The 21,818-nt window shown below is 46.7% G+C and overlaps 5 protein-coding genes and 5 non-coding genes across 20 annotated transcripts in view; 4 read left to right on the plus strand and 6 right to left on the minus strand.

Moving 5' to 3' along the window:
- The window catches only part of LOC108121264 (baramicin A1), a 49,189-nt gene that overhangs the window by 23,968 nt on the left and 3,403 nt on the right, over positions 1 to 21,818 (minus strand). The gene's annotated exons all lie outside the window — the stretch shown is intronic.
- On the plus strand, positions 61 to 21,810 carry ATP8A (ATPase phospholipid transporting 8A1). 11 transcript variants are annotated; one of them, XM_017235258.3, is made up of 11 exons: positions 2,011 to 2,767; positions 13,739 to 13,862; positions 13,951 to 14,134; positions 14,191 to 14,351; positions 14,410 to 14,607; positions 14,665 to 16,036; positions 16,091 to 16,897; positions 16,960 to 17,213; positions 17,274 to 17,372; positions 20,028 to 20,059; positions 21,050 to 21,810. In XM_017235258.3, the coding sequence occupies exons 1-11, from the start codon at positions 2,170 to 2,172 to the stop codon at positions 21,145 to 21,147; spliced, it is 3,927 nt and encodes a 1,308-aa protein (XP_017090747.2). In that variant the 5' UTR covers positions 2,011 to 2,169; the 3' UTR covers positions 21,148 to 21,810. The 11 variants fall into 11 exon arrangements, with proteins under 11 accessions (XP_017090750.2, XP_017090747.2, XP_017090746.2 ...); XM_017235257.3 differs by lacking the exon at positions 20,028 to 20,059 and adding an exon at positions 20,753 to 20,835 and having other exon boundaries at positions 2,012 to 2,767; XM_070278908.1 differs by lacking the exons at positions 2,011 to 2,767; positions 20,028 to 20,059; positions 21,050 to 21,810 and adding exons at positions 7,561 to 7,701; positions 11,026 to 11,602; positions 18,617 to 19,997.
- On the minus strand, positions 911 to 984 carry TRNAI-AAU (transfer RNA isoleucine (anticodon AAU)). Its single transcript has one exon. It is a non-coding gene; the product is annotated as a tRNA-Ile (tRNA).
- Ser8 lies at positions 3,653 to 4,535 on the minus strand. The gene has a single exon (XM_043210775.2). It carries the CDS (start codon positions 4,488 to 4,490, stop codon positions 3,705 to 3,707), a length of 786 nt encoding a protein of 261 aa, XP_043066710.1. The 5' UTR covers positions 4,491 to 4,535; the 3' UTR covers positions 3,653 to 3,704.
- On the minus strand, positions 4,946 to 5,638 carry LOC108121266 (uncharacterized). Its single transcript, XM_017235267.3, has 2 exons — positions 5,311 to 5,638; positions 4,946 to 5,253 (listed from the first exon to the last, which is right to left on the minus strand). The coding sequence occupies exons 1-2, from the start codon at positions 5,509 to 5,511 to the stop codon at positions 5,212 to 5,214; spliced, it is 243 nt and encodes an 80-aa protein (XP_017090756.2). The 5' UTR covers positions 5,512 to 5,638; the 3' UTR covers positions 4,946 to 5,211.
- Positions 5,903 to 6,023, minus strand: TRNAL-CAA (transfer RNA leucine (anticodon CAA)). The gene is made up of 2 exons: positions 5,986 to 6,023; positions 5,903 to 5,947 (listed from the first exon to the last, which is right to left on the minus strand). It is a non-coding gene; the product is annotated as a tRNA-Leu (tRNA).
- Positions 6,550 to 6,623, minus strand: TRNAI-AAU (transfer RNA isoleucine (anticodon AAU)). Its single transcript has one exon. It is a non-coding gene; the product is annotated as a tRNA-Ile (tRNA).
- On the plus strand, positions 6,812 to 6,932 carry TRNAL-CAA (transfer RNA leucine (anticodon CAA)). Its single transcript has 2 exons — positions 6,812 to 6,849; positions 6,888 to 6,932. It is a non-coding gene; the product is annotated as a tRNA-Leu (tRNA).
- TRNAI-AAU (transfer RNA isoleucine (anticodon AAU)) lies at positions 7,110 to 7,183 on the plus strand. Its single transcript has one exon. It is a non-coding gene; the product is annotated as a tRNA-Ile (tRNA).
- On the plus strand, positions 12,921 to 13,624 carry LOC108121265 (protein D2). Its single transcript, XM_017235266.3, has one exon. It carries the CDS (start codon positions 12,987 to 12,989, stop codon positions 13,572 to 13,574), a length of 588 nt encoding a protein of 195 aa, XP_017090755.2. The 5' UTR covers positions 12,921 to 12,986; the 3' UTR covers positions 13,575 to 13,624.

Here is a 21,818-nt window from a genome sequence, read left to right on the forward strand (position 1 = left end):
AACAGCTGATTTTTGCAGTGGTACCGGACTCTTTTTAACTTATTAAAAAAATGGCAACCGTGCCGCATAGTCGCTAAAAACAAAGCTTTAGTTAAGTAAATAAAAAAAATCTGAGTCTGGTTTGCTGTTGAATGATAAGAAGGGTTCACAAAAAGCCTAAGCTCGAAGCGGGCTAGACGGTGGGATTTGAATAGTTTCTTATCGCAAAAGTTGTCGCATTGTTTACTTGCTTATCAGTTGGTGGCCATTATTCATTGTGCTCTTAAATAGATTCAACACATTCAGAATATATACACACATATGTGTATATAGTTCTAGTGCATTTATAGTGTTGGAATATATGGGCGTTGCATTTATGTTTGCTGACATAAATGTTTATCCATATTCCGGGAACTGAGTAGACCGAGTGCGTGAAAATAGAAGCCAAACAAATCGCGCTTTCTTGGCGTTTTCTTTAGTGTTTCTTTGCGAACGCCGTCTCGGATGTTAGTTCACCAGTTGCGCACCTGGAAGCGATGCCCTCCCTATCACGCCTTCGTCTGTCCTACAGACGCAGCGACTACGCCGCCGGATCCGGTCTCCTCAACACCTGTGAGTATTCTTTCCAAGCCCATGCAAGCCCTCTAAGTTCTTACTTTTAAACAAGACGGTTAATGTTATTACTAAGCGGTTAGTCTTAGACTTAGTCATGTACTAATCTTTAATATTTTAGGCTTTCAGTGAACCACTTTTGTTCAAGTTCTGAAAGGGCCTTCTAAGAATATATGTACACCTGCCTTCCAATTATTGATAAACGCATTCTTAAATCTTAGACAGTCTCAATAAAAAGATAAGATAGGAATTATTACACCTGGATACTAAAACAGTAGCAGCTAAAAAAAATAGGAAATATAATAAAAAAGTTTGTTACTGGCCCATGAGGGGATCGAACCCGCGACCTTCGCGTTATTAGCACGACGCTCTAACCAGCTGAGCTAATGGGCCGTGTTTGTTTCGGTCGTCCAAAAGCTTTTTACGTTACCTCAGGGGCCATCCCCTAGCTGTGTTGCATACTTTACCATGTTTTGGATTTGACGAGGAGGACGAAATGTTAAAGCAATCCCATTCTCATAGAGGGCCAATTTATCTGACAGTTTATTTAGTGGATGGCCTACATATGCGCGTGTATTCCTCGACGACATATATACGATTTTTGAAAACTTTTCACGGTCCCCGGTCCCTGGCCCCTTTCCGTTGCCCCTGCCCTTTAAGCGAAAGGCTCTTCGGCTCGTAAACGAACCAAAAAGGCGAACGGGACGGGACAGGGCAGAACTGAGCAGGGAGGAGCTGGAGCTGCGAGTTGTCCTTTTATAACTGTATAGGATTCGCAGTTGGCTTTTTGCTTCGGTTCGGTTTGGACGTGTTTCTCGGATGCGGTGGCACTTGGATGGCCCTCGCCAGTGCCGTGGGAAATCGTTTCTAAAGGCGGCAAGGACTAGCCCGGACTAGTCGTCCATCCTACGGCTCTTATTTTTCATTTCTGCGTGTTTGTTTTCGCAATTTCCCGCGTAAACGTAATTGAAGAGGTGTAAAGTCTCGTTTAAGCACTGCAGCTGGCCACTTGAAGCCGTGCCAGTTCGATAATTCGAAGGTTTCCGCTTTAAACAAAGCCCTTAATTATTTAAACTGGCACAGATTCGAGGCGAGGGCGTCGGGAGTTTCGGGCACTTGATACTACTTGGTATCACCAGATTTGAGGATTCATTCGTGCTGCTCAGCTGCATATGCGTGACAAACAAACTCCATTAGCCTGTGCCCCTGAATGTCAGAAAATGCAATGAATTTTTGATGTTCCGCAGCCCAAAACAGTCCTTTAAAATCGCTTGACTAATGGCGGCGTCTGGTTCGTCAGTTGTTCCGGTTCTCAACACCTGTCAGAGTCAAGGCCCCCTTAACCCATTGGGAATGTGAATTTCGGAAACGGAAATAGCCACCCGACAGAGAGACGGATAGCCGGATAGACGGATAGACGGAAACGGAGGCCATGAAACCCCCCACCAAGTCAGAGGTTAAGCGCCTTACATAACCGCGGCGGTTCGAGATTACCAGAAAAGCGGTTAGCAGCCCACATGTGCCTTTCGAGTGCCTGCAGACCTCATTGAATCCTGACCAAGCAGTGCCTTAGCTAAGATGTCGGGGAACTATCAGCGCCAGAGCCTGGAGCTGCGCAGCCCGGACAACGGATCCGTGGACGATGCCGATGGCCGGGTACGCAACTTGTTGGGCTCCACGGCCAGCCAGCGGCGGCGTCAGCAGCGCGTGGCCCAGCAGCGCCAGGACTCCTGGTTCCGGCACTCGATGCCGCCAGCCATTAACCGCGACTTTGAGTCGCTGGAACACCTCACACCCCGGGTCTCCGACGGGCTCGACGAGCAGCTGGCGGCCTCCGTGTCCCACAGCGTCCACAGCGGCGGAAGCGTTACCCTCTGCGGACGCGCCGATCACTCCAGCATCCACCTGAACAGTGCCAACAGCAACCTGGGCTTCATCGACTCCGACACCCCGAACACGCCGGTGACCCCCGTCTCGGGCCTTCAGCCAGCACCTGCCTCGGTGTCCACATCGGCGGCTGGGACTCTCTCCTCGCGACGCCGCTCCGGCTACCGCAAGGACTCCAAGGGCTCCATCCTGTCGCGGCAGAGTGGCAGGAGTCGCGTTTCCGTTCTGGCCAACCGCGGACTGCGGATGACCGCCTCATTCCTGCGAAGGAAGCGCACCGAGTACGAAGGTGAGTGGGATGGTCTCTGCTTCCCCTAGGCTAGTCCAACCATCTGTAGATTTTGCTAGCATCTGTGCCAGTGTCGCCACATCCGTTTTAAATCAATATACCAGGCGCCAGGAAGTCTGGACATTGGTGGAGCCAGTGCCAGCAGGGGATGTTCTGTTGAAATGTGCTCTGTTGACATTCTAGGGACTTTCTTATAAAAAATATGTATTTGTTTTAGTTCTCTTTAGTTTATCGTCTTTGAATATCAGGTACCTGCTCTATCTGAACTTTTAAGAACACTCTCTTTGATTTTTATACAAAAGTGACAAGAAGTTTGCTTGGTTTGGCTGGAAGTTGTGCCAAAATATAATAATTACCTTACAGAGGAGGGCTGAGACATGACGGAGAATAAAGTTTCAAGTTTTGGGGAAAGTTTGGCCACCAAGTTGTGTTTCGTTCTCATCTTTTTGTTAAGATTTTGCAGAGCTATTTTCATATCGTAAATATTTATAATTTTTGTATCAAAATACTTGTAATAACTGCTGTTGAATCACTGCTGAATCATAGCCTTATTAATGAATTCAAAACAAAACCAAGATTGACCTTTAAAGCGAGTACAACCCCTCAACAAATTAAATACAATATCTGAGAAGTAAGCCCTTTTCAGATATGTCACCGAGTACCGAGTATACTGAGTATGCAAACGTTGCTTGCTGGCTTAGCAGAGGGGTTCCTCCACCCAACCGGCCTCCTAACCCCCAGTGGAGTGACCCAGATTGCATGTTCTTGGGTAGCACGGCCCACAGGAAGGGCACGTCCTGCTGCCGCATGTGTGGCATTGGGAACTCAAAAGTCGCTGCTGTTGAGCAGTCAAATGAGCGGAAACGGAATAAAACGAACTGCAGCTACGACTGAGTTTAATTTTAATGAAAATATTCACTTGACTTTTGCCTAGATTCTAGACAGTCTTTTGGGCTTGCAGGATCCATGTCCGCAGCTCCGCCACATCGGCGTAGACGCCGGGGTACTTGGCCGCGGCACATTCCACTCCCCAGGAGACGACTCCCACCAGCTGGCCACCAGATACCAGTGGCCCGCCAGAGTCGCCATTGCAGGAGTCCTTGTTGGCTATCGCCGCGCAGATCATGCTCTCCCGGATCCTCGATCCGTAGCTGTAGGAGGAGCTGCCGCACTGCGAGCGTGACACTATCCGGGTGTCGATGTAGTTCAGCGTCGAGGTGGAGGTGTAGCTATTGTAGGCGATCTTTCCCCAGCCCGTAACTGTGGCCGCTGCTCCATTGGCGGGGCTGACGGTGGCCAGGGCGATGGCCTTGATGGTGGAGCCGAAGGTTAGGCTCGACTGCAGACGCAGCACTGCAATATCGTTGACCTTGGAGGCCGTCTTGTAGCCCTCATGGGCCTTAAAGGCCGCCACCTGGACGAGAACTCCTCCGTAGGAACGTCGGTTAGAGCCAGCTCTAATCCGGAGCACGGAGGCTGTGATCGGAGACTCGAGGCAGTGGGCCGCGGTCACCACGATGGTGTTGCTGATGATGCTGCCTCCACAGTGGTGAGATCCCGAGGTCTGAACTGAAACCATCCACGGATGGTTCTCAATTGAGGCCGCTACTCCCCCTACAATCCGGCCATCCAGGGGTGATTGGGGCTCCAAGCCGGTGGGTATCGCAGCGCCATATCCAAGGGCCAGGAAGCCCAGAAGAGCAACTATCTGGAGGAGGTACATTTTAGTGTGGTGTCTTGGTTTTAGTCTCTCGATGGGCAACTGCCGGTCATCCAGGGCCTTTTATACCATTCCGGCTTGCGATTAACTTGAGGCCCGTGCGGATAACCAGAATCAAATGACAGGGTCGTATATTACTATCCGTATCTGTGGCTGATTGTTCGACAATTGTCTTCAGGTGCGGGCCGGAATGTGGCTGAATGTGGTAGTTACATTCCAAATTTCGTGGCATAGGTCAGTTGCGGAGCTTAGCCTTATCGGGAACGAGTTGTTTTGACGTCCCACCAGGGCCATAATCCTCGAAGCCATTTCTTCTCCGCCTGGCTGGAAATTACCCAATTGTAAATATTTCAAATGCAGATTACTCCTTCCGCCCCAGCAAACAAAAGGCGTTGTAAACTGCCAGCCCACTTACGTTGGGCTTTTGCCCCTCATTGCATCCAAGGGCGAAATACACGTAACAGACCAATGACAATTTAATGCAGAACACACAGAGTATATATACTTATTAATACAAATCATGAATAACCCACTGGTCCGCTGACTCAGTTTCCTCTCCGCCCAGCACATAGGAAGTGCATTAAGCTCGAATGACAGTCCCCAGTCCAGCGTCCACAAGGACGCTAGTTTTATTTGGTCCCAATTAGGTTAAAAGTGTCACGTTCGGTTTACAACTTCCGCCGGCTGGCCCATTTTATAAATGGAGAGCGAGTCATAAACGTGGCTAGGTCTCGGTGTCCTCTTCGTCCTGGATTTGGCATTTGTGCTGAAAGAGTGCCTTGAAATATCAGAAAATTCACGAAATTAACTATCGTCCACTAACCATATCGTTTTCGGCCAGAAGACACCTTCTCCAGCAGGTCATTTTGTCCGAATAGGCATAGTACTGCACCACTCGGTTGAAGGTGACGTGCTTCTTGGGCTTCACCGACTCGTCCCCGTCTTCATCTGAAGAATTCGGGTTCTGCTCTTTTAGAGTCAAAATGGACTTGGTTAGATTGGTTTCTAAAGATGATTCAGACATCTTTCAAATTAGTAGAAAAATATAATTTAAAAAATATACATATATTCAGCGGAGCTCAAAGTTGATTTATGTTGGATGATAATTCAGCTTTGAATGAAAAATACACAGATTTTAGTAATGCCTTGAAAATTTAAGGCAACTTTGTTTCTGAAAAATAATGTTTCTTTGTTTCTAAATCAGAGGTCGGCACGGCCCTATCTCGGGGGCATAGGAAATTTCTCTGCCCGAGCTCTGCCACACACACACAGTATACATGTGTGAAACGTCATGCACACAGCCTACTTTCTGCTATTCGTTACTAACACTAATGCGGTAAAATCATATCAATGTATTGGGGTGCCGATCACTGTTCTAAATTGTTGTTTTTGGAAAAAAGTTTTCAAAAAACTATTGTCAGAAGTGGGATTCGAACCCACGCCCTCAGAGAGGACCAGAACGCTCATACACTTTCGTTCAGAAAGCAAGATTCTACATCTTGAGTCTGGCGCCTTAGACCGCTCGGCCATCCTGACACTTGAGATCCATCCGCCCGAAATTGCACCCTTAAGTAATGGGAGGAGAAATCGGGGAAAATAAAGAGACCAATAAATTGCAAGTTTCTATTGTCTAAACGCCATTTTCCACTCGGTGCGCTGATAAGATCGCCCTATAAACCGTTTAGCTTGATGGCCACAGCAAATTAAGATACCCCACACGCGCAGTTTGAGTTTCGGGGGGAGGGGGATGGGTAATTCAATCATCCTTGATTGCAAAATAAATTGACATTTTGCTGGGCTGGCTTGGAAGAAATGGAGCACGTTAGATCATCCTTGTGACATCATCTCAGCAGTACTTGGTATCCCGACGTGCACGGCGTGAGATAACATTAGCAGCCAGCTAACCAGGCCCATAATTGAGTGGAACCTTTATTGGCAGTAGTTTGTCTGTGTCGGTTTGAGAAAGTTTTCGCGATATGCTGCCATTAAATAAATGGACACTTTTTTAATTTTCAAAGTGCAGATAAAAAAAAGAAATTCGATGGGGGAAAAAGAAAGTTACTGGCCCATGAGGGGATCGAACCCGCGACCTTCGCGTTATTAGCACGACGCTCTAACCAGCTGAGCTAATGGGCCATGTGAAGCTAGCGGGCAAAATTCGAACTAGAACAAAGCTGTTAGATAACAGTACTAATGTTATTACAGTTCTATGTTATTAATAACATTACAGTTCTATGTGGTATAACACTGTTTTACCGTTCTCTGACTGTTATACATTCTGTTGCGCGCACACAACTAGCGATTCGGACGAGCAACTAGCATATGTCAGGATGGCCGAGCGGTCTAAGGCGCCAGACTCAAGATGTAGAATCTTGCTTTCTGAACGAAAGTGTATGAGCGTTCTGGTCCTCTCTGAGGGCGTGGGTTCGAATCCCACTTCTGACAAAATTTTTTTGTTCTATTTTAGTTTTCTTTTAATTTTGTTTTATTTATTTATTTTTTTCATTTTATTAAAATTAAATTATTTTTGGTAAATTTTATAAAATTGACTTCATACTAAAATAAAAATGTCCAAACACATGCCTAGATTCTGGTTGCTCCTTGGACACCTACTGTCAACATGGCCCATTAGCTCAGTTGGTTAGAGCGTCGTGCTAATAACGCGAAGGTCGCGGGTTCGATCCCCTCATGGGCCAACTTAAAATTTTTGTTTTTAATTAAATTTTTTTAATTGTCCTGTTTGGGCTAGTCAAGTCCTGTCATACCCTTCATTTGTCAGCCTGATAGTGTCACTTGTGTGACAGACTGAGATGTTTGATAACTAATTGCTAGTTGTAGCGACTAAGTTTAGCATGTGGCGTGCATGTAAATCGAGGAATACCATTAGCTAGTGACATAGGGTTACATCTGAGCATGGTGACTAGTTACTCCATGGCAGAATTGATTTCTTTGGGGCAGCCGTGCGCGGTCCGGCAACGCCACGTTGATATAAAAATCAAAATGTACCGCCTCCTTCCCACCACTGCCTGGACGCGCCTCGCAAATACTGATGGCAGTGCGCTCTGTTGCTTGCTAGATGGGCTAGCTGGCTAGCTTGCTAGCTTTCTCATTCGCTTCTCGAATCGTGGAGCAAAAAGACGTGCGAGCGGGCGGCGTTTCGGACCGGTTAACGAGGTCGACGTGTTCTGTTAACGCGAATCGTTACCTGACAAAAGTAAATACTGCTGGATTTTTGAATACTTAGTCAGAGAAACAAACTCGAAAATTCGGGTGATCTCAGTGACGGGTAGTCATCCGTAAATCCCCCTAAATCTATCTGATACCCACAACTGGGGAATCGACTTCCCCAAAGGTCAAATGTAATTATTTGGGGGCCCAATGCTGTACTGCTTAGATGGAACATTTGCTGCATGGACAACCACCGCAACCACACCACCAAAATATAAGTGGTGCCGCGTCAATTGATCGTTTGAGTTTCATATGCTATGCTATATGCTTGAGCTCAATGAAGACCAGCAGCTGTACAATCATTTATACAATTGGAACATACACAGTGAGAAAAACTAACCAACAAGAGTGTCAGGGTAGGGAATATACAATAGAAGTTACCTATACTTTTTAGGGTAAAAAATGAAACCTAAAAGGCCGCCTTAGTGTCCCCCTTTTATGGAAAGTCGATTCACAAGAGAGAGTCTCTTTCGGTTGAGAAAAGATCCGTCTTCCCCTATATATCGTATCTCCGATGTGTCAGGTCGTTATTTTCCCTCGCCTTTGTAAGTTTACAATTGCAATTTGCAATGTAAATGCTGTTTAGACCGGTTTTCCTCACAAAAATCACCTTTTCGTCATCGGTTCCGCTCTCTTATTATTGTGATTTTTTAATTTTCGCGGCTCTTTTCCCTTTTATATAGTACAATAGTACAATATTATCGGGCATTAGCCGCATTCGGGATAGCATGTGTGAAACAATTCGCTGTTAAATTGCATTCGGCTCACAGAAATCAGAGAAATCGCGGGGGCTGCAGATCGGATCGGTTAGTGAGATCCGTTTAGTGCATTATGCCACTGCTGCGGTGTGTTGCACGTCCCCAGCGATACAGACTCTACAGGCCCGAAGGTAAACATTCGTCATCGCTGTGAGAAAGTCGTAATATACTATACGACGTGTATGTATAGTTAATATCTAAATTCCCAGCTGATCTGATCACTATGCTTGCCAACTACCAACTGACCCAACTGCCAAAAACTGCTGTAGAAAGTTGTTTCAAGCTTTTATTAATTTTCGTCACTTTTTCTTTCATTTGCCAAACGAAAACTAATTAATTGACAGGCGAAGGACGAGATGTATACTAACTTGTCTAAAAATAGTCATAAATTAAGAAAAGTGACTTGACAGTTTCGTCATGCCGCCCTGGGCCTTCCATGTAGGTGGAAATTCTACTCGATTTCGCATTTATTGCTATTCCCATGCCTCCCCCCTTGGCACTTACATAAGAACACACCACTAGGTAGGTAATCAAGCCTAGAATTACTTTATAGACTCCCTGTGTTGGTGCTTGGAGGAGGTGTTCCATGGATAGCGCCTTGGCTAAGTAAACGATGACATCTGGGAGGGTGTCCGACCGGTCCGACCCACCATTGGTCGATTGCCAATAATTTCTATCGATTCGATTCTCAATTGTCTGAGGACGTCTTTGTTGAGCTGTCGTCTTGCGGATGTGACTAGTGAGTGGCTCGGCCCGCCCCCCAAATCGGTGACACAGTCAAGCACACTCTGGTGGATCTTACGCTACCACAAGTATCTGTATCTGTTTACCTTTGCTAATGCCCACGATATCTCACAGATAACAAGAGTAACTACGAGCACAGATACAATGCATTGTATCTCTCAGTATCGAGTGACTCGACAAGAAATAATCACCTTAGTGTTAAAAACTGTTTTAGTTTTTAAAGTTTTTGGTGCATATTTTATTTCGAAAACTAGACTTCTCATTAGAATACGAATTTCAACGAAATTCATTTGGATTTATATGAAATCCACAGATAAGTAAATTTGGTTGGAATGTATCCAAAATACTTATTCCTATGCTGGTATTTTTAGAAGCCGTCGTGTCCGGCGGAATAAATTTTTATAGCGTCGCAGAATATACATACATATGTACACTTTTAGGCCCAGACCCCCATTTGTTTCGCAAGATATTTACAGAAACTCGCGAACGCCTATTTGCGTCAGACTCCATAATGGGGTAATACTGTTCCAGGTTACTTCTTGCATTCCCAGATACTGGGACTGCGGCCAATATTGATGCAATTATGGGTAGAGCCGTTGCCTATAAATATTAAAGACTAATTTTCCACTCGGCCGGCAATCGGTTAACCCTGATAACCCGACATATCCTATACTATAGTATATAATTTTTTCGATTTTCTAGCCCTGCCCAGGTGTAATTGCAGGGGTGCGTGTGTTTGTGTGCTCGCCGGTGGCCAAGGCCATCAGGATTTGATTGTCGGTTGGTGGCTAGCATACCACATAGTACCTCCGGTACATATGTTCGCAGACTGCAAGGCATTTGCTTTTCAAGAAAAAAAAAAAACTGGAGCAATCGATAAACTTCAGCGACTCACTCTCACTCTCCCTTGCACTTGCCATTCAGGAATTTCAAATTGAATTCGTAGTCCCCCCCAGTCCCCCCCAGTCCCCCCACCGGAACAGTAACCGGAAAATCCTTTGGCTGTCAGATCCCCCAACGACCGGTTCTAATGACTCTGCGGTTGCCATAATTTTGTTGATGTTTATATTCTGTTCTTGTTCCTTCGGGTGACCATTGGATGTGCCTACATACCTGTATTTATGACCGGGAAGCACGTAACCCCATATGCCCAGAGCACGCATATTGAATATTTCAGTCTTTATCACTAGTTTAGCGCGGACAGCCCCCCAAAAAAGAAGCTTCATTAGCTTCCGGATTTCCGACGTCCGAGGTCGTTGCTCGCCTGCCTTCTTCACCTCCCCGGTCCTAATAATATGGCATTTTAATTCCTTTATGACCAGGCAGACCTGGCGTGTTTACTCGCCGGCACGAGTGGCTGGTCCCCCAGGATGCCCCCGGTCTGTTGTCAAGCCCTAATTAATCCAAAGTGGAGTGTACAGAATATTTTTATGAGCTGTTTGGACGCTCAATCAGGGCAGCTTTTTGAAAAGATTTTTACAACTTTAGAGGGCAAATGTTTTTGTTTTTAGAGATTAGCTTAAATGAAACGTAATTAAATATAACCTTTTGGTTGTTAAAGTTGTGCTGTGCAAGTCTTTCGAAATTTTGAATTTATTATTCATAGTTCATAATTTATGAATAACAAGTGTATGAACTAGAACTCTCGGCCAACTAAGCAGGCATTTGAAAGTCAAACGAAAAACTAATCAAAAAACTGCAAAATGTACCAAATGTCAGTACAACGCCAAATCCCAAGTGCAATTCGCGAAAACTTTATTGCGGTCTTTAAATTAAGAATTAATTAAGAATCGTGTCGAAAACCCTAGATAAGATCTGGAACGACGTGAGTGCAATTAGGTGAGCCGCGGAGCCATGTTAACATGGCAGACCCCGGGAAGAACAATGCACCGCCACCGGCTGGCAGATACTTGGGCGGCCACAACCATGCCCAGAATGCCCAGAACGCCCAGAACGGGCACAATGGCCACAGCCAGCCACAGGCTCAACAGCCACCCCACCGTCCTGCGAATCATCGGAATGCCAACGAAACCAGCAATGATGTGCGGCGACTGTGGTCGAATCTCCAGTCGTGGATGGGCGACCGCATCCGGCGAGTGAGGAGCGAAGTCATGCGCCGGACAGCCACCACAGGACCTTCGCGGGCCGAGGGAGGCTTGGCCGGCGGTGAGGACAACAGACCACAGCGCGTGGACCGGGGAACTCAGGAGCCGCCTGCCTCGGATTCCGAGGCGCAGGCGAGTCCCACGGAGCAGCCACCGGGAGTCACCGAGACGGATGCCAGCATTCAGCACCGCCGACTGTCCTCCACCACCAGGGAAAGTAGGATCTCGCTCAGCTATCTGCTTAGCAAGACCGGAATCAGAAGGAGCAAACACAAAAGAGGTGCTTTGTTTATATTTATTTTTTATTTTTAATATTAAAAGTACGGGTATCTAAATAGTGGAGTATATTCCATTGTTGTGGCACTTGGAAGCTTTTGGTTCCACTGCGCAGGCGTCCTCCTCCTCTTTGTTTACTCTCTCTCTCTCCCGTTTGTCAGTCTTTGTTTTGCTCGCTGCCTTCGCTTTCGCTTTTGTTCCTGCATTTATATGGCGGGCCCCCCCTTTGGGGCAACCACCCCCTCCCGTGGATACGCATGGCTTTCGGTTTGGTGATAAAAGCTCCTCTTGGAATGCACCACCACGCAGCTTTGGTGGGATGTGGGCTAAGCTCAAGGGGTTCCCAACCTGGGCGCCAAGCGATTTGCACCTTCCCCCCCCCCTACACCCATTGCCCAGCTAACCCACCCCTTGTTGTGCCCCTGCCATGTCCTTTGCGAGCTCCTCGGGGCGCGTAGGAATTTATTTCAGTCGTAGTATCGGAGCTCAGGAGAGCGCACGTTGTGGCCAAAGTTCGCAATAAAAACTGGTTCGCCAGCTGTCTCAATTGTTGTTTTATTTCATTTTATCCTTTTGTGCCAGTGCTCAAGGATCTTTGGCAGCAGTTGGTCATAGAAATCCACTGCCAATAGACGCCAATAGGTTCTTGGGAAGGAAGTGCAATAAATCAGTCACGTGCTGGAAACGCAGCCAAGGAAGTTGCGACAAATCGATATCGGATTAGTATTGAACACGTTGCCAGGTGATAGACCCGGAAACAATGTCTCCCTCGACAGTTATCAGGATAACAAAGGATACACCCGTGTAGCATGTAGCAGATAGGACAACTTGGTGGAAAAGAAAACCCATTAATCGTCGTGTGTATACATATGCTAATGTGCGTGCCACAGAGCCCCCAAGAACGGGATGGAAAATATATGTTTTCTTATACGCACTGATTGAAAACGGTAGCGCAGGCGTCCTCCGCAGGACACACTCTTATACCAGCTGTCACGCCCACTTGTGGCTGCCTCTCTCCACCCCTCTGATACGAAGTGCCGTCCATCCTGGGTTTCCCCAAGCGGAATCAGAACGAATCACCAGGCGAGTGCATTGCCTTTGTGCCCGTGGGCGACTGCGACTCTGGATCCGACGAACTACCCGGACCCGGGGAGGAGGAAGCCGGCGGATTGGAGGAGGCGGAGGAAGCGGAAGAGGAGGGGACAGCAGCGGGAGATCGGTTGGGTCACTTGCGGCACCGGATTGTGGCACTACTCCGTCGGGGCACCATGGACTTCCGCAACGTTTACAAGTCGATGCGCATTCGTTGGAGTCGTAAGTTCTCTCGAAACCCCAGCAGGTTTATCAAAAGTTGTATCCAAAATTCCAAAGCCCCCCTTCCCAAAACAATGATTGTCCAGTGCAAGCCCATTGACCCCGTTAACAGCCTGAATGACCAGCTCAAGAAGCACCACATCATCCCCCGGCTCTTGAAATGCAGGCCACGGGAGGTCATCGTTGTCTTGTATCCCTGCAACATCGTGATCAAATCCGGCGCGACACTAGACCTCCCTGAGGTGATCAAGGAGCCCATCATACGCTACCCCTCCGATCCGGAGAAGTACTATACCCTGATCGTGGTGGATCTGGACATGCCCTCGAAGAAGGATTACGTTGTCTGGATGGTGGGCAACATCCGGGGATGCGATGTGGTCCCGGGGCAAACCCTGGTGCCGTACAACAATCGGCAGGGCGCGGAGGGGGACCCCGTTCATCGGATCGTGTTTCTGGCCTACCAACAGTACCTCGAGCTGGATTTCTACGACCAGGACATTCCCAGCCCAGGGCCCGAGGGTCGGGCCAACTTTAACTGCGCCGAGTTCGCCCGGAAGTATGCCCTGGGGAATCCCATAGCCTGCAATTTCTATTTAACGCTCTGGGAATGGCGCTGGACACCAACCTTCCCTGCCGTGGAGAATACCCCATTAAATATGTGATTTTTAGGGGGGGTTTAGCTTTCATTAAAATAAAACATCCTTTCGTGGAACTCATTGTTTTTATTTGAGGGATTTGTGGACTCATTACCGGGCTATCCATCATGTATCGCTCTTATCTCCCCCATTAGTCTATCTAATTGTAATCCCTTTAATTATCATTCCAGATGATGAGGACTTTACCTCCTCGGCCGGCTACGACCCGGACGATGGACAGAGACGTGTCATAAACCTAAATGCCCCGCAGTCCACTAAGTACTGCAATAATCGCATAACGACGGCCAAATATAGGTAACCTAACGCCTTTAACCCCCATTACCAATTACTTTCCCACCGATAAGATAACACTTAACCCGGCTTTGATCCTCTCGGCTTACAGTTTCATTAGCTTTCTGCCCGCGTTCCTGTTCGAGCAGTTCCGGCGGTATTCCAACTGCTTTTTCCTGCTAATTGCCATGTTGCAACAAATTCCGGATGTATCGCCCACGGGACGCTACACCACCCTGGTGCCATTGATGTTCATCCTGTCGGTGAGCGCCATCAAGGAGATAATCGAGGATATTGTAGGATTTTCATAATAGTGCCATCAGTGTGGAGTAAACATTGAGATCCTTTCCAGAAACGCCATCGAGCGGATAACGAAATCAACCATCGGACCATTGAACGGCTGGACAGTGGCTCCTGGGTCACAGTGCGATGGTCGGAGCTCACTGTGGGCGACATCATAAAAGTCACCATCAACACATTCTTTCCCGCCGATCTGATACTGCTCTCCTCCAGGTAATTGCCAACCAATTGATTCCAATTCGAATGGGTATACTACATATATAATTAATAGTGAACCGCAAGCCATGTGCTTCATAGAGACGGCCAATCTGGATGGTGAGACGAACCTGAAGATCCGGCAGGGTTGTCCGGCCACCGCTGGCTTGCTGGAGACCAAGGACCTGCTGCGTCTGGAGGGCAAGGTGGAGTGCGAGCTACCCAATCGCCATTTGTACGAGTTCAATGGAGTGCTCAAGGAAACAGGAAAGCCGTGAGTTATTCCCCTTATTTCCTTGGAAGAAACACTAATCTCTCTCTTGGTTTCCAGGGTCGTTGCCTTGGGCAATGATCAGGTGCTCCAGCGTGGCGCTATGCTGCGTAACACGGCCTGGGTGTTCGGGGTTGTGGTCTACTCCGGCCAGGAGACCAAGCTGATGAAAAACTCTACCTCGGCACCACTGAAGCGCTCCACCGTGGACAAGCTGACCAATACCCAGATCCTGATGCTCTTCATGATCCTCATCTCGCTGTGCATCACCAGCGGTCTGTGTAATCTCTTCTGGACGCGGGAGCACTCGGAGACCGATTGGTACCTGGGCTTGACGGACTTTAAGAGCATGAGCCTGGGCTACAACCTGCTGACCTTCTTCATCCTGTACAACAACCTGATACCCATCTCGCTGCAGGTGACCCTCGAGCTGGTCCGCTTCCTTCAGGCGATCTTCATCAACTACGATATCGAAATGTATCACAAGGAGTCCAACACGCCGGCGATGGCCAGGACCTCCAATCTCAACGAGGAACTGGGCATGGTCAAGTACATATTCTCGGACAAAACGGGCACCCTAACCCAGAACGTCATGGAGTTCAAGAAGTGCTCCATTGCGGGCAACAGCTACGTGCCGGAACGCACGGCAGAGGAGTCGCTGGCGGTGCAGAATATTCTGAGTCGCCACCCGACTTCCGCCGTGATTGAGGAGTTCCTGGTACTGCTTTCCGTGTGCCATACGGTCATACCCGAGCGGAAGGACAATGGCTCCATCATCTACCATGCTGCCAGTCCGGATGAACGGGCCCTGGTCGAGGGCGCCCAGAAGTTTGGCTATATCTTCGACACCCGCACCCCGGAGTACGTGGAGATCAATGCCCTGGGCGAGCGCAAGCGTTATGAGGTGCTGAATGTCCTGGAATTCACCTCGACGCGGAAGCGTATGTCCTTGATTGTCCGAACCCCGGACAACAAGATCAAGCTCTTCTGCAAGGGAGCAGATACGGTGATCTACGAACGCCTAGCGCCCCAGGGTCAAGCTTACAGGGAACAGACGCTCCGGCACCTTGAGGAGTTTGCATCCGAAGGCCTGAGGACTCTCTGCCTGGCGGTGACCGACATCCGACCGGATGTGTACGAGGAGTGGCGTCAGACTTTCCACAAGGCCTCTACAGCCCTTCAGAACCGAGAAAGCAAGCTAGAGGATGCGGCCAATCTGATTGAGAATAATCTGCGTCTCCTGGGAGCCACCGCCATTGAGGATCGGCTGCAGGATGGCGTGCCGGAAACCATTGCTTCTCTGCTGGATGCCGGCATCTTTATCTGGGTGCTGACGGGAGACAAGCAGGAAACTGCCATCAACATTGGCTACTCCTGTCGTCTGATATCGCAATCCATGGGTATAATCATCCTTAACGAGGAGAGCCTGGACGTAAGTGGAAATCTTTGGAGTGTATATTGAATATTCATTATTGTTTCCTTTTAGGCCACCCGGGAAGGCATCCAACGGTACTACGGCGACTACAAGAGCTCCTCGGCCAAGGACGCCAACGTGGCTTTGGTGATCGATGGCACCACCTTGAAGTACGCCCTGAGCTGCGATCTGCGCAATGATTTCCAGGACCTCTGCCTGTTGTGCCGCGTGGTCATCTGCTGTCGGGTTTCGCCCATGCAGAAGGCCGAGGTGGTTGAGATGGTGACCATGAGCACTAAAGCGGTGACCCTGGCTATTGGGGATGGAGCGAATGATGTGGCCATGATCCAGAAGGCCAGTGTGGGCATTGGCATTTCCGGCGTTGAGGGCCTCCAGGCGGCATGTGCCTCGGATTACTCGATTGCCCAGTTCCGGTATCTGCAACGCCTGCTGTTGGTGCACGGAGCCTGGAACTATGCCCGGATTTCCAAGCTGATCCTGTACAGCTTCTACAAGAACGTGTGTCTGTATGTCATAGAGCTCTGGTTCGCCGTCTACTCCGGCTGGTCGGGCCAGATCCTCTTCGAGCGCTGGACCATTGGCCTGTACAATGTGCTCTTCACGGCCATGCCGCCCTTCGCCATGGGCCTGTTCGAGAAGTTCTGCACGGCGGAGACGATGCTGCGGTATCCGCTGCTCTACAAGACCTCCCAGAATGCGAAGCTGTTCAATGTGAAGGTTTTCTGGATCTGGATCTTCAATGCTCTGCTGCATTCGGTGTTCCTCTTCTGGCTGCCACTGGCGGCCTATACGGGAGAAGTTATCTGGAGGGATGGAAAGACTAGCGACTACTTGCTGATGGGGAATCTGGTCTACACGGTTAGATTTGAGAATACTTTAAAGATTAGATCTATATTTCATATATTTCCTGTACTTTTCAGTACGTTATAGTAACAGTTTGCCTGAAGGCTGGACTTATTACCAATTCGTGGACATGGCTAACGCACTTGGCCATTTGGGGCTCCATAGTGATGTGGTTTGCTTTCCTGCTGGTCTACAGCCACGTGTGGCCCACATTCAACCTGGCTAGCAACTTCCGGGGGATGGATATTCAGCTGCTGTCGACACCAGTCTTTTATTTCGGCCTCCTTCTGGTGCCCATTACCACTCTGCTGGTGGATGTGATATGCAAACTGTGAGTAATTGGCATTATCCTGAATGATTAGCTAAATAATTATATCTAATTACCAAAAAGGATACACAACACCGTGTTCAAGACCCTGACAGAGGCTGTTCGGGAAACGGAGATCCGACGCAGCGACATCTCCGAAGTGATGGCCGAGCCGCGATCTTCGTAAGTATCGAAGCAGCGTTGCTCCAGACCTCGTTGTCACGCTTACCTCCTCCGGCGAGGAGGCCTCCATACATACCTCCATATATGTATTTAGTTTTTGTTTGTCCAAAAACGAAAATCGAAACTATATATTTTCAATTTGAATTGTTGCGCATTTGCTGAATCTATATCTACCTATCTATATATTAACTAGACCCCTAAGACGTTGATATATCCTACCCAGTAATCATTCCTATCAACGCCGAATCGAAGGCTGATTGAACATAAGTGCCTGCACACACCACACCCACACACAGTATCCTGCTTTTTGTAGACGTTGCACTTTATTTTTGATACTACGAGTAGTTCAGTTAATTAGTTAATTAGTTTTGGGTCATTTATGCGTTCAACTAAACCAAACTCAACTGCCATGAAGTTCATTCCGTAATCGCCGCACTGCCACGTCCTCCTCGAATTGTGTTTGTTCAACTTTTGATGTTCGTAGTAGTGCTTATAATGCTGTATTTTGTGAAACCAAAGTATACATATTGCTCCATTGGTTCTATTGGCCACTCTACAAAAAATTGCTCGAATCCTACAAAAAACATAACTTACGAATAGAAGACAACGCACCCAGGATGAACACTCCAAACTGGTTTGAAACTACTTTTAAATATACAAGAAATAAGTATAGTCTTTAGAGAATAAATGTACATAGAATTAGAGGTTAACTAAGTTAAGTTGTTGCGGTATTTGCGTCTGACGAGTGATAATTGTGACCTTTAGAAATCGGAGACAGCACACACACATAGAATATGTAAAATACTTGTTTCTATTTAACTATAGACTACCGTTTATGTATTACTCTAGTTTGTTACGCATCTTGTAGACATTGTTGAGCAATTTTGAATGCAATTAAAATTTTAAATTGGAACTACAATTGGATAAGATTTGAAGTTGAGGTCAATTCGCCTTACGCTTTTGTCAGCGCATTTAAAGAAACAAACACAATTTCCAGACTTCAGTCCAGGCTGAAGCAACATGAATCAGAATCAATGGACTAGCCCTCCACATCCACAATCTAAACACGAGTATCTAATGAATGTGTATCCCTAAAATGTAATCTCTCTGTCTTCCTATTTATCCCGCATCACTTCCCCCACGACGATGTGTTACCTCGCCACCAACCATCCACCAACCATTCAAATGATCCATTCCAAAAACCCATTCAAAATCCCTGCACCCATGCGACGACGCCACCCTAGAGACTCGAACCTCGGACAAAACCTCGGCAGGCTAGTACCGTCCAGGCAAGTCCTGCTGACCTACCGGAAGCTTCGGCGCCCAAAAGAACGACCCTCCGCCGATCGAAATGTGAGGGTATCCGCTCCGCAGCCCGGGGACGAGGAGACTACCCTGCGGGTGGTTAACCTGGAGATGGAATCGGACAGCGATAATGCGCAGCGAAGCAGGCAGCGGCAGCCGTGGCGGGGTGGTCACAATCCATCAGCCATCAAGGACACCAGGAGCGCTCCCGGCTCGCCCTTCACCGGCACACTGCACATGTGAGCCACCCGGAGAAGGCAAATCCAATGGAATTATTATTTTTATAGTGTAATGTCGTATCTGATAAGTGTGATGAGTGTGTATGCATTGTAAAGTATTGTAACCTGCATTCCGACTCGGGACTATTTCCCGATCCGCATCCCCAGAGTACCTCCTAAGAATTCATATCGTGGAAACCGAATCATAAATCTTACTCATGGAGTAGCCCTGCGGAGCCCTGTATCTAGGTAGTTAGTATGTGCTAATCAAAACTATTTTGCCAACTGTGATAGTGTCTAAGGAGTAGTTAGCCAGATATATGTATATATATATAGACACACATGTATATTGTATAGGATAGGCCAATAATCAGGGAATGGCTTTTTTGTGAGTGCCATGTGTACATGACATCATTCCCACAAATAACTATTGTCGTATGTACCTATATGTTCTTAGCTATATCTCTTTTTCTATGGCTGGATGTATAATATTGTTTAGACTTTTAAATAAGAGACTTGCCAAGGTTGTACCCAAAAAAAAGGCGATAAAGTTAACGAGAACCCAGAGTCAGAGTGTGTCATATCACCCTCACGAATCTGCTCAGTTCTGTACTAAAATAACCACAAACTGCAAAATAACCAACCGAACTATGCATAATCATCCCAACGTTAACGTTTATGGAATGTGATGGTACTATCCCTACCCAGCCCCCTCCAGACGATACGTATGTATCTGTTTTGAATATATGTATCTATTTGTGTAAACCCGCACCGTCCTCCACAGCCCGCATGCTATTTTATTCGGCCAATGAAATATTTTAATACTAACTGAATGGCTGCTACTTTGATTCGATCTGATCCGACTGATCCGATCTGCTCTCTGCACTTGTACTTACTTTTTAATTTTCTGTATACTTATTCTGTATTAATCGAACACCCCAAACAAAAGCGACTTAACCGATCACACACTCCCACACACACAACCCAACACACAACACCCTGAAACAATATCTAATCAATATATTAATTTAATAAAAAGTCAAAGAGTCAACAGCAAAATTCTGAAAAATGTTTATTTGAAATTTCTCTGAACGTTTTCTGCGTATAATGTTTCAATTCTCTGTGTGCGCAGTACCGCGTATGCCCTGGGATCTATAATTCGGTGTAAGTAGAAATCGTAGAAAAAACGCTGAAACACCCACAACATACACCACAATACACACCATACACACCATACACACCCACTTTGTCACCAACCACAACGTCACTGTCGGGAAAGAATCTTTCAGAAGGATACTGTCAGGGGGAGAATACTGCTATATCGGGGAACCCCAAAACTTGTATAACCTCTACACTTTATTTTACGGACTTATTATTTTACCATTCTGTATGTAGCGTCAAAAGGATTCGTTGTAATATTTATTATATATATTTAACATAATTATCGAGACTCGCATCGTATTCGTTTTATTTGCCAACTTTCAAGTATGTAGGCTCTACTCCATTTATTTCGTATGTATTCTGCATGCCCCTTCAATTTGGTACACACCTGTACACACCTCGTTGCTCATCCCAATTATTGAATAATTGATATTTCATCAAAGTATATATATGTATATGCCCCGTCCCGACCCGACCCGAACTGATCCGAACTGATCCGTCCCCCAAACCCGGATAGAATTCGGATCTCGATCTTGATCTTGTGTATTATTGTAAACTATAGTATAACTGTGTAAAGTGCTAACAATTCAAAATGGAAAGAACTAGCTCCTAGAAAATAACAATGTCCCGCAAAAGAAATTTGATATCCTTTACTAAAACCAAAATATCCGCCCCGCTCAAAAATTAACCCAACAGATTGACGGAAACGGCCCGGCTGCTACGTAATGTCTTTACCCGTCGATCCAACACGAGAGTCGAAACGGAGCTAGAACTATCGCGTGAGTACCACTAAGTTCCACGAGTCTAGTGCTAGGACTTGAGGCTTAGGTCCGGGGCTCCTTCAGAAGGATACGTTGACACGACAGCCAACAGCTACAACACACATGACACACTCAAACAACAGTTCCACCATACACACATAGACACCTCTGAATGGTTCGGTGATCGTATATGATATTAATCCATGTCCTTGTTATCCCTCCCCCCCCTCAGATGGCTATGCATTTTCCCAGGAGGAGGGTGGAGCTGTGCCCCAGTCCATTATCATACGTGCTTATGATACGAATCTGCCAAAGCCCGAAGGCAACTAGTCGGACCAGGTATCTGTAACTCGCCTGTCGAGGACGCGAATGTATATAGAAATCCCGAATTCAACGGAACACCATCATCATACTATATATATATAATTATAATTATAAATATCAAAGGTACTTATGGCCATGGCTGATTTAAGTGATTCTAGTTTTAGCCAGAACAAAGTAAAGGCACCTCAGCAATCACTCTATTCTGGTAGGCCAAACAACTCGCACTACATTTATTCTTTACGTGTCTTAAAGTTTCAGTACTCGATAACAAGTAACAAAATAACATTTTTGTAGAATTCACCTAGCATTGAATAATACGCATATATTTCTCTATCTTTGCTGTTATTTATTTTGTAAGATCGCTAACAAAATATGATAGAAAAAACCAAAAAAAAAAGTATATTATAAAGAGGCTAAAATTTGATTTGGTCATTTGTATCTTATCCTTGTCCTTGGCGCTGCTATGTGATACGGATAATGAGACTTGCATTCGTTTTTTAAAAGGAAATCTATCTCTAAGTAAACTGTAAACATTTGTACCTACATATATGCATTACATATTGTTAATCAAACACAACAAGAACATATTGATGTCGTCAAAGATTCTGTATTTTTCGGTCACGGAACCACTGATATTCACAGAAAATAAATCATATTTCTCGTATGAAATGGTTGTT

This window comes from Drosophila bipectinata, chromosome 2R (genome assembly GCF_030179905.1).
Source record: "Drosophila bipectinata strain 14024-0381.07 chromosome 2R, DbipHiC1v2, whole genome shotgun sequence".
NCBI lineage: Eukaryota > Metazoa > Arthropoda > Insecta > Diptera > Drosophilidae > Drosophila > Drosophila bipectinata.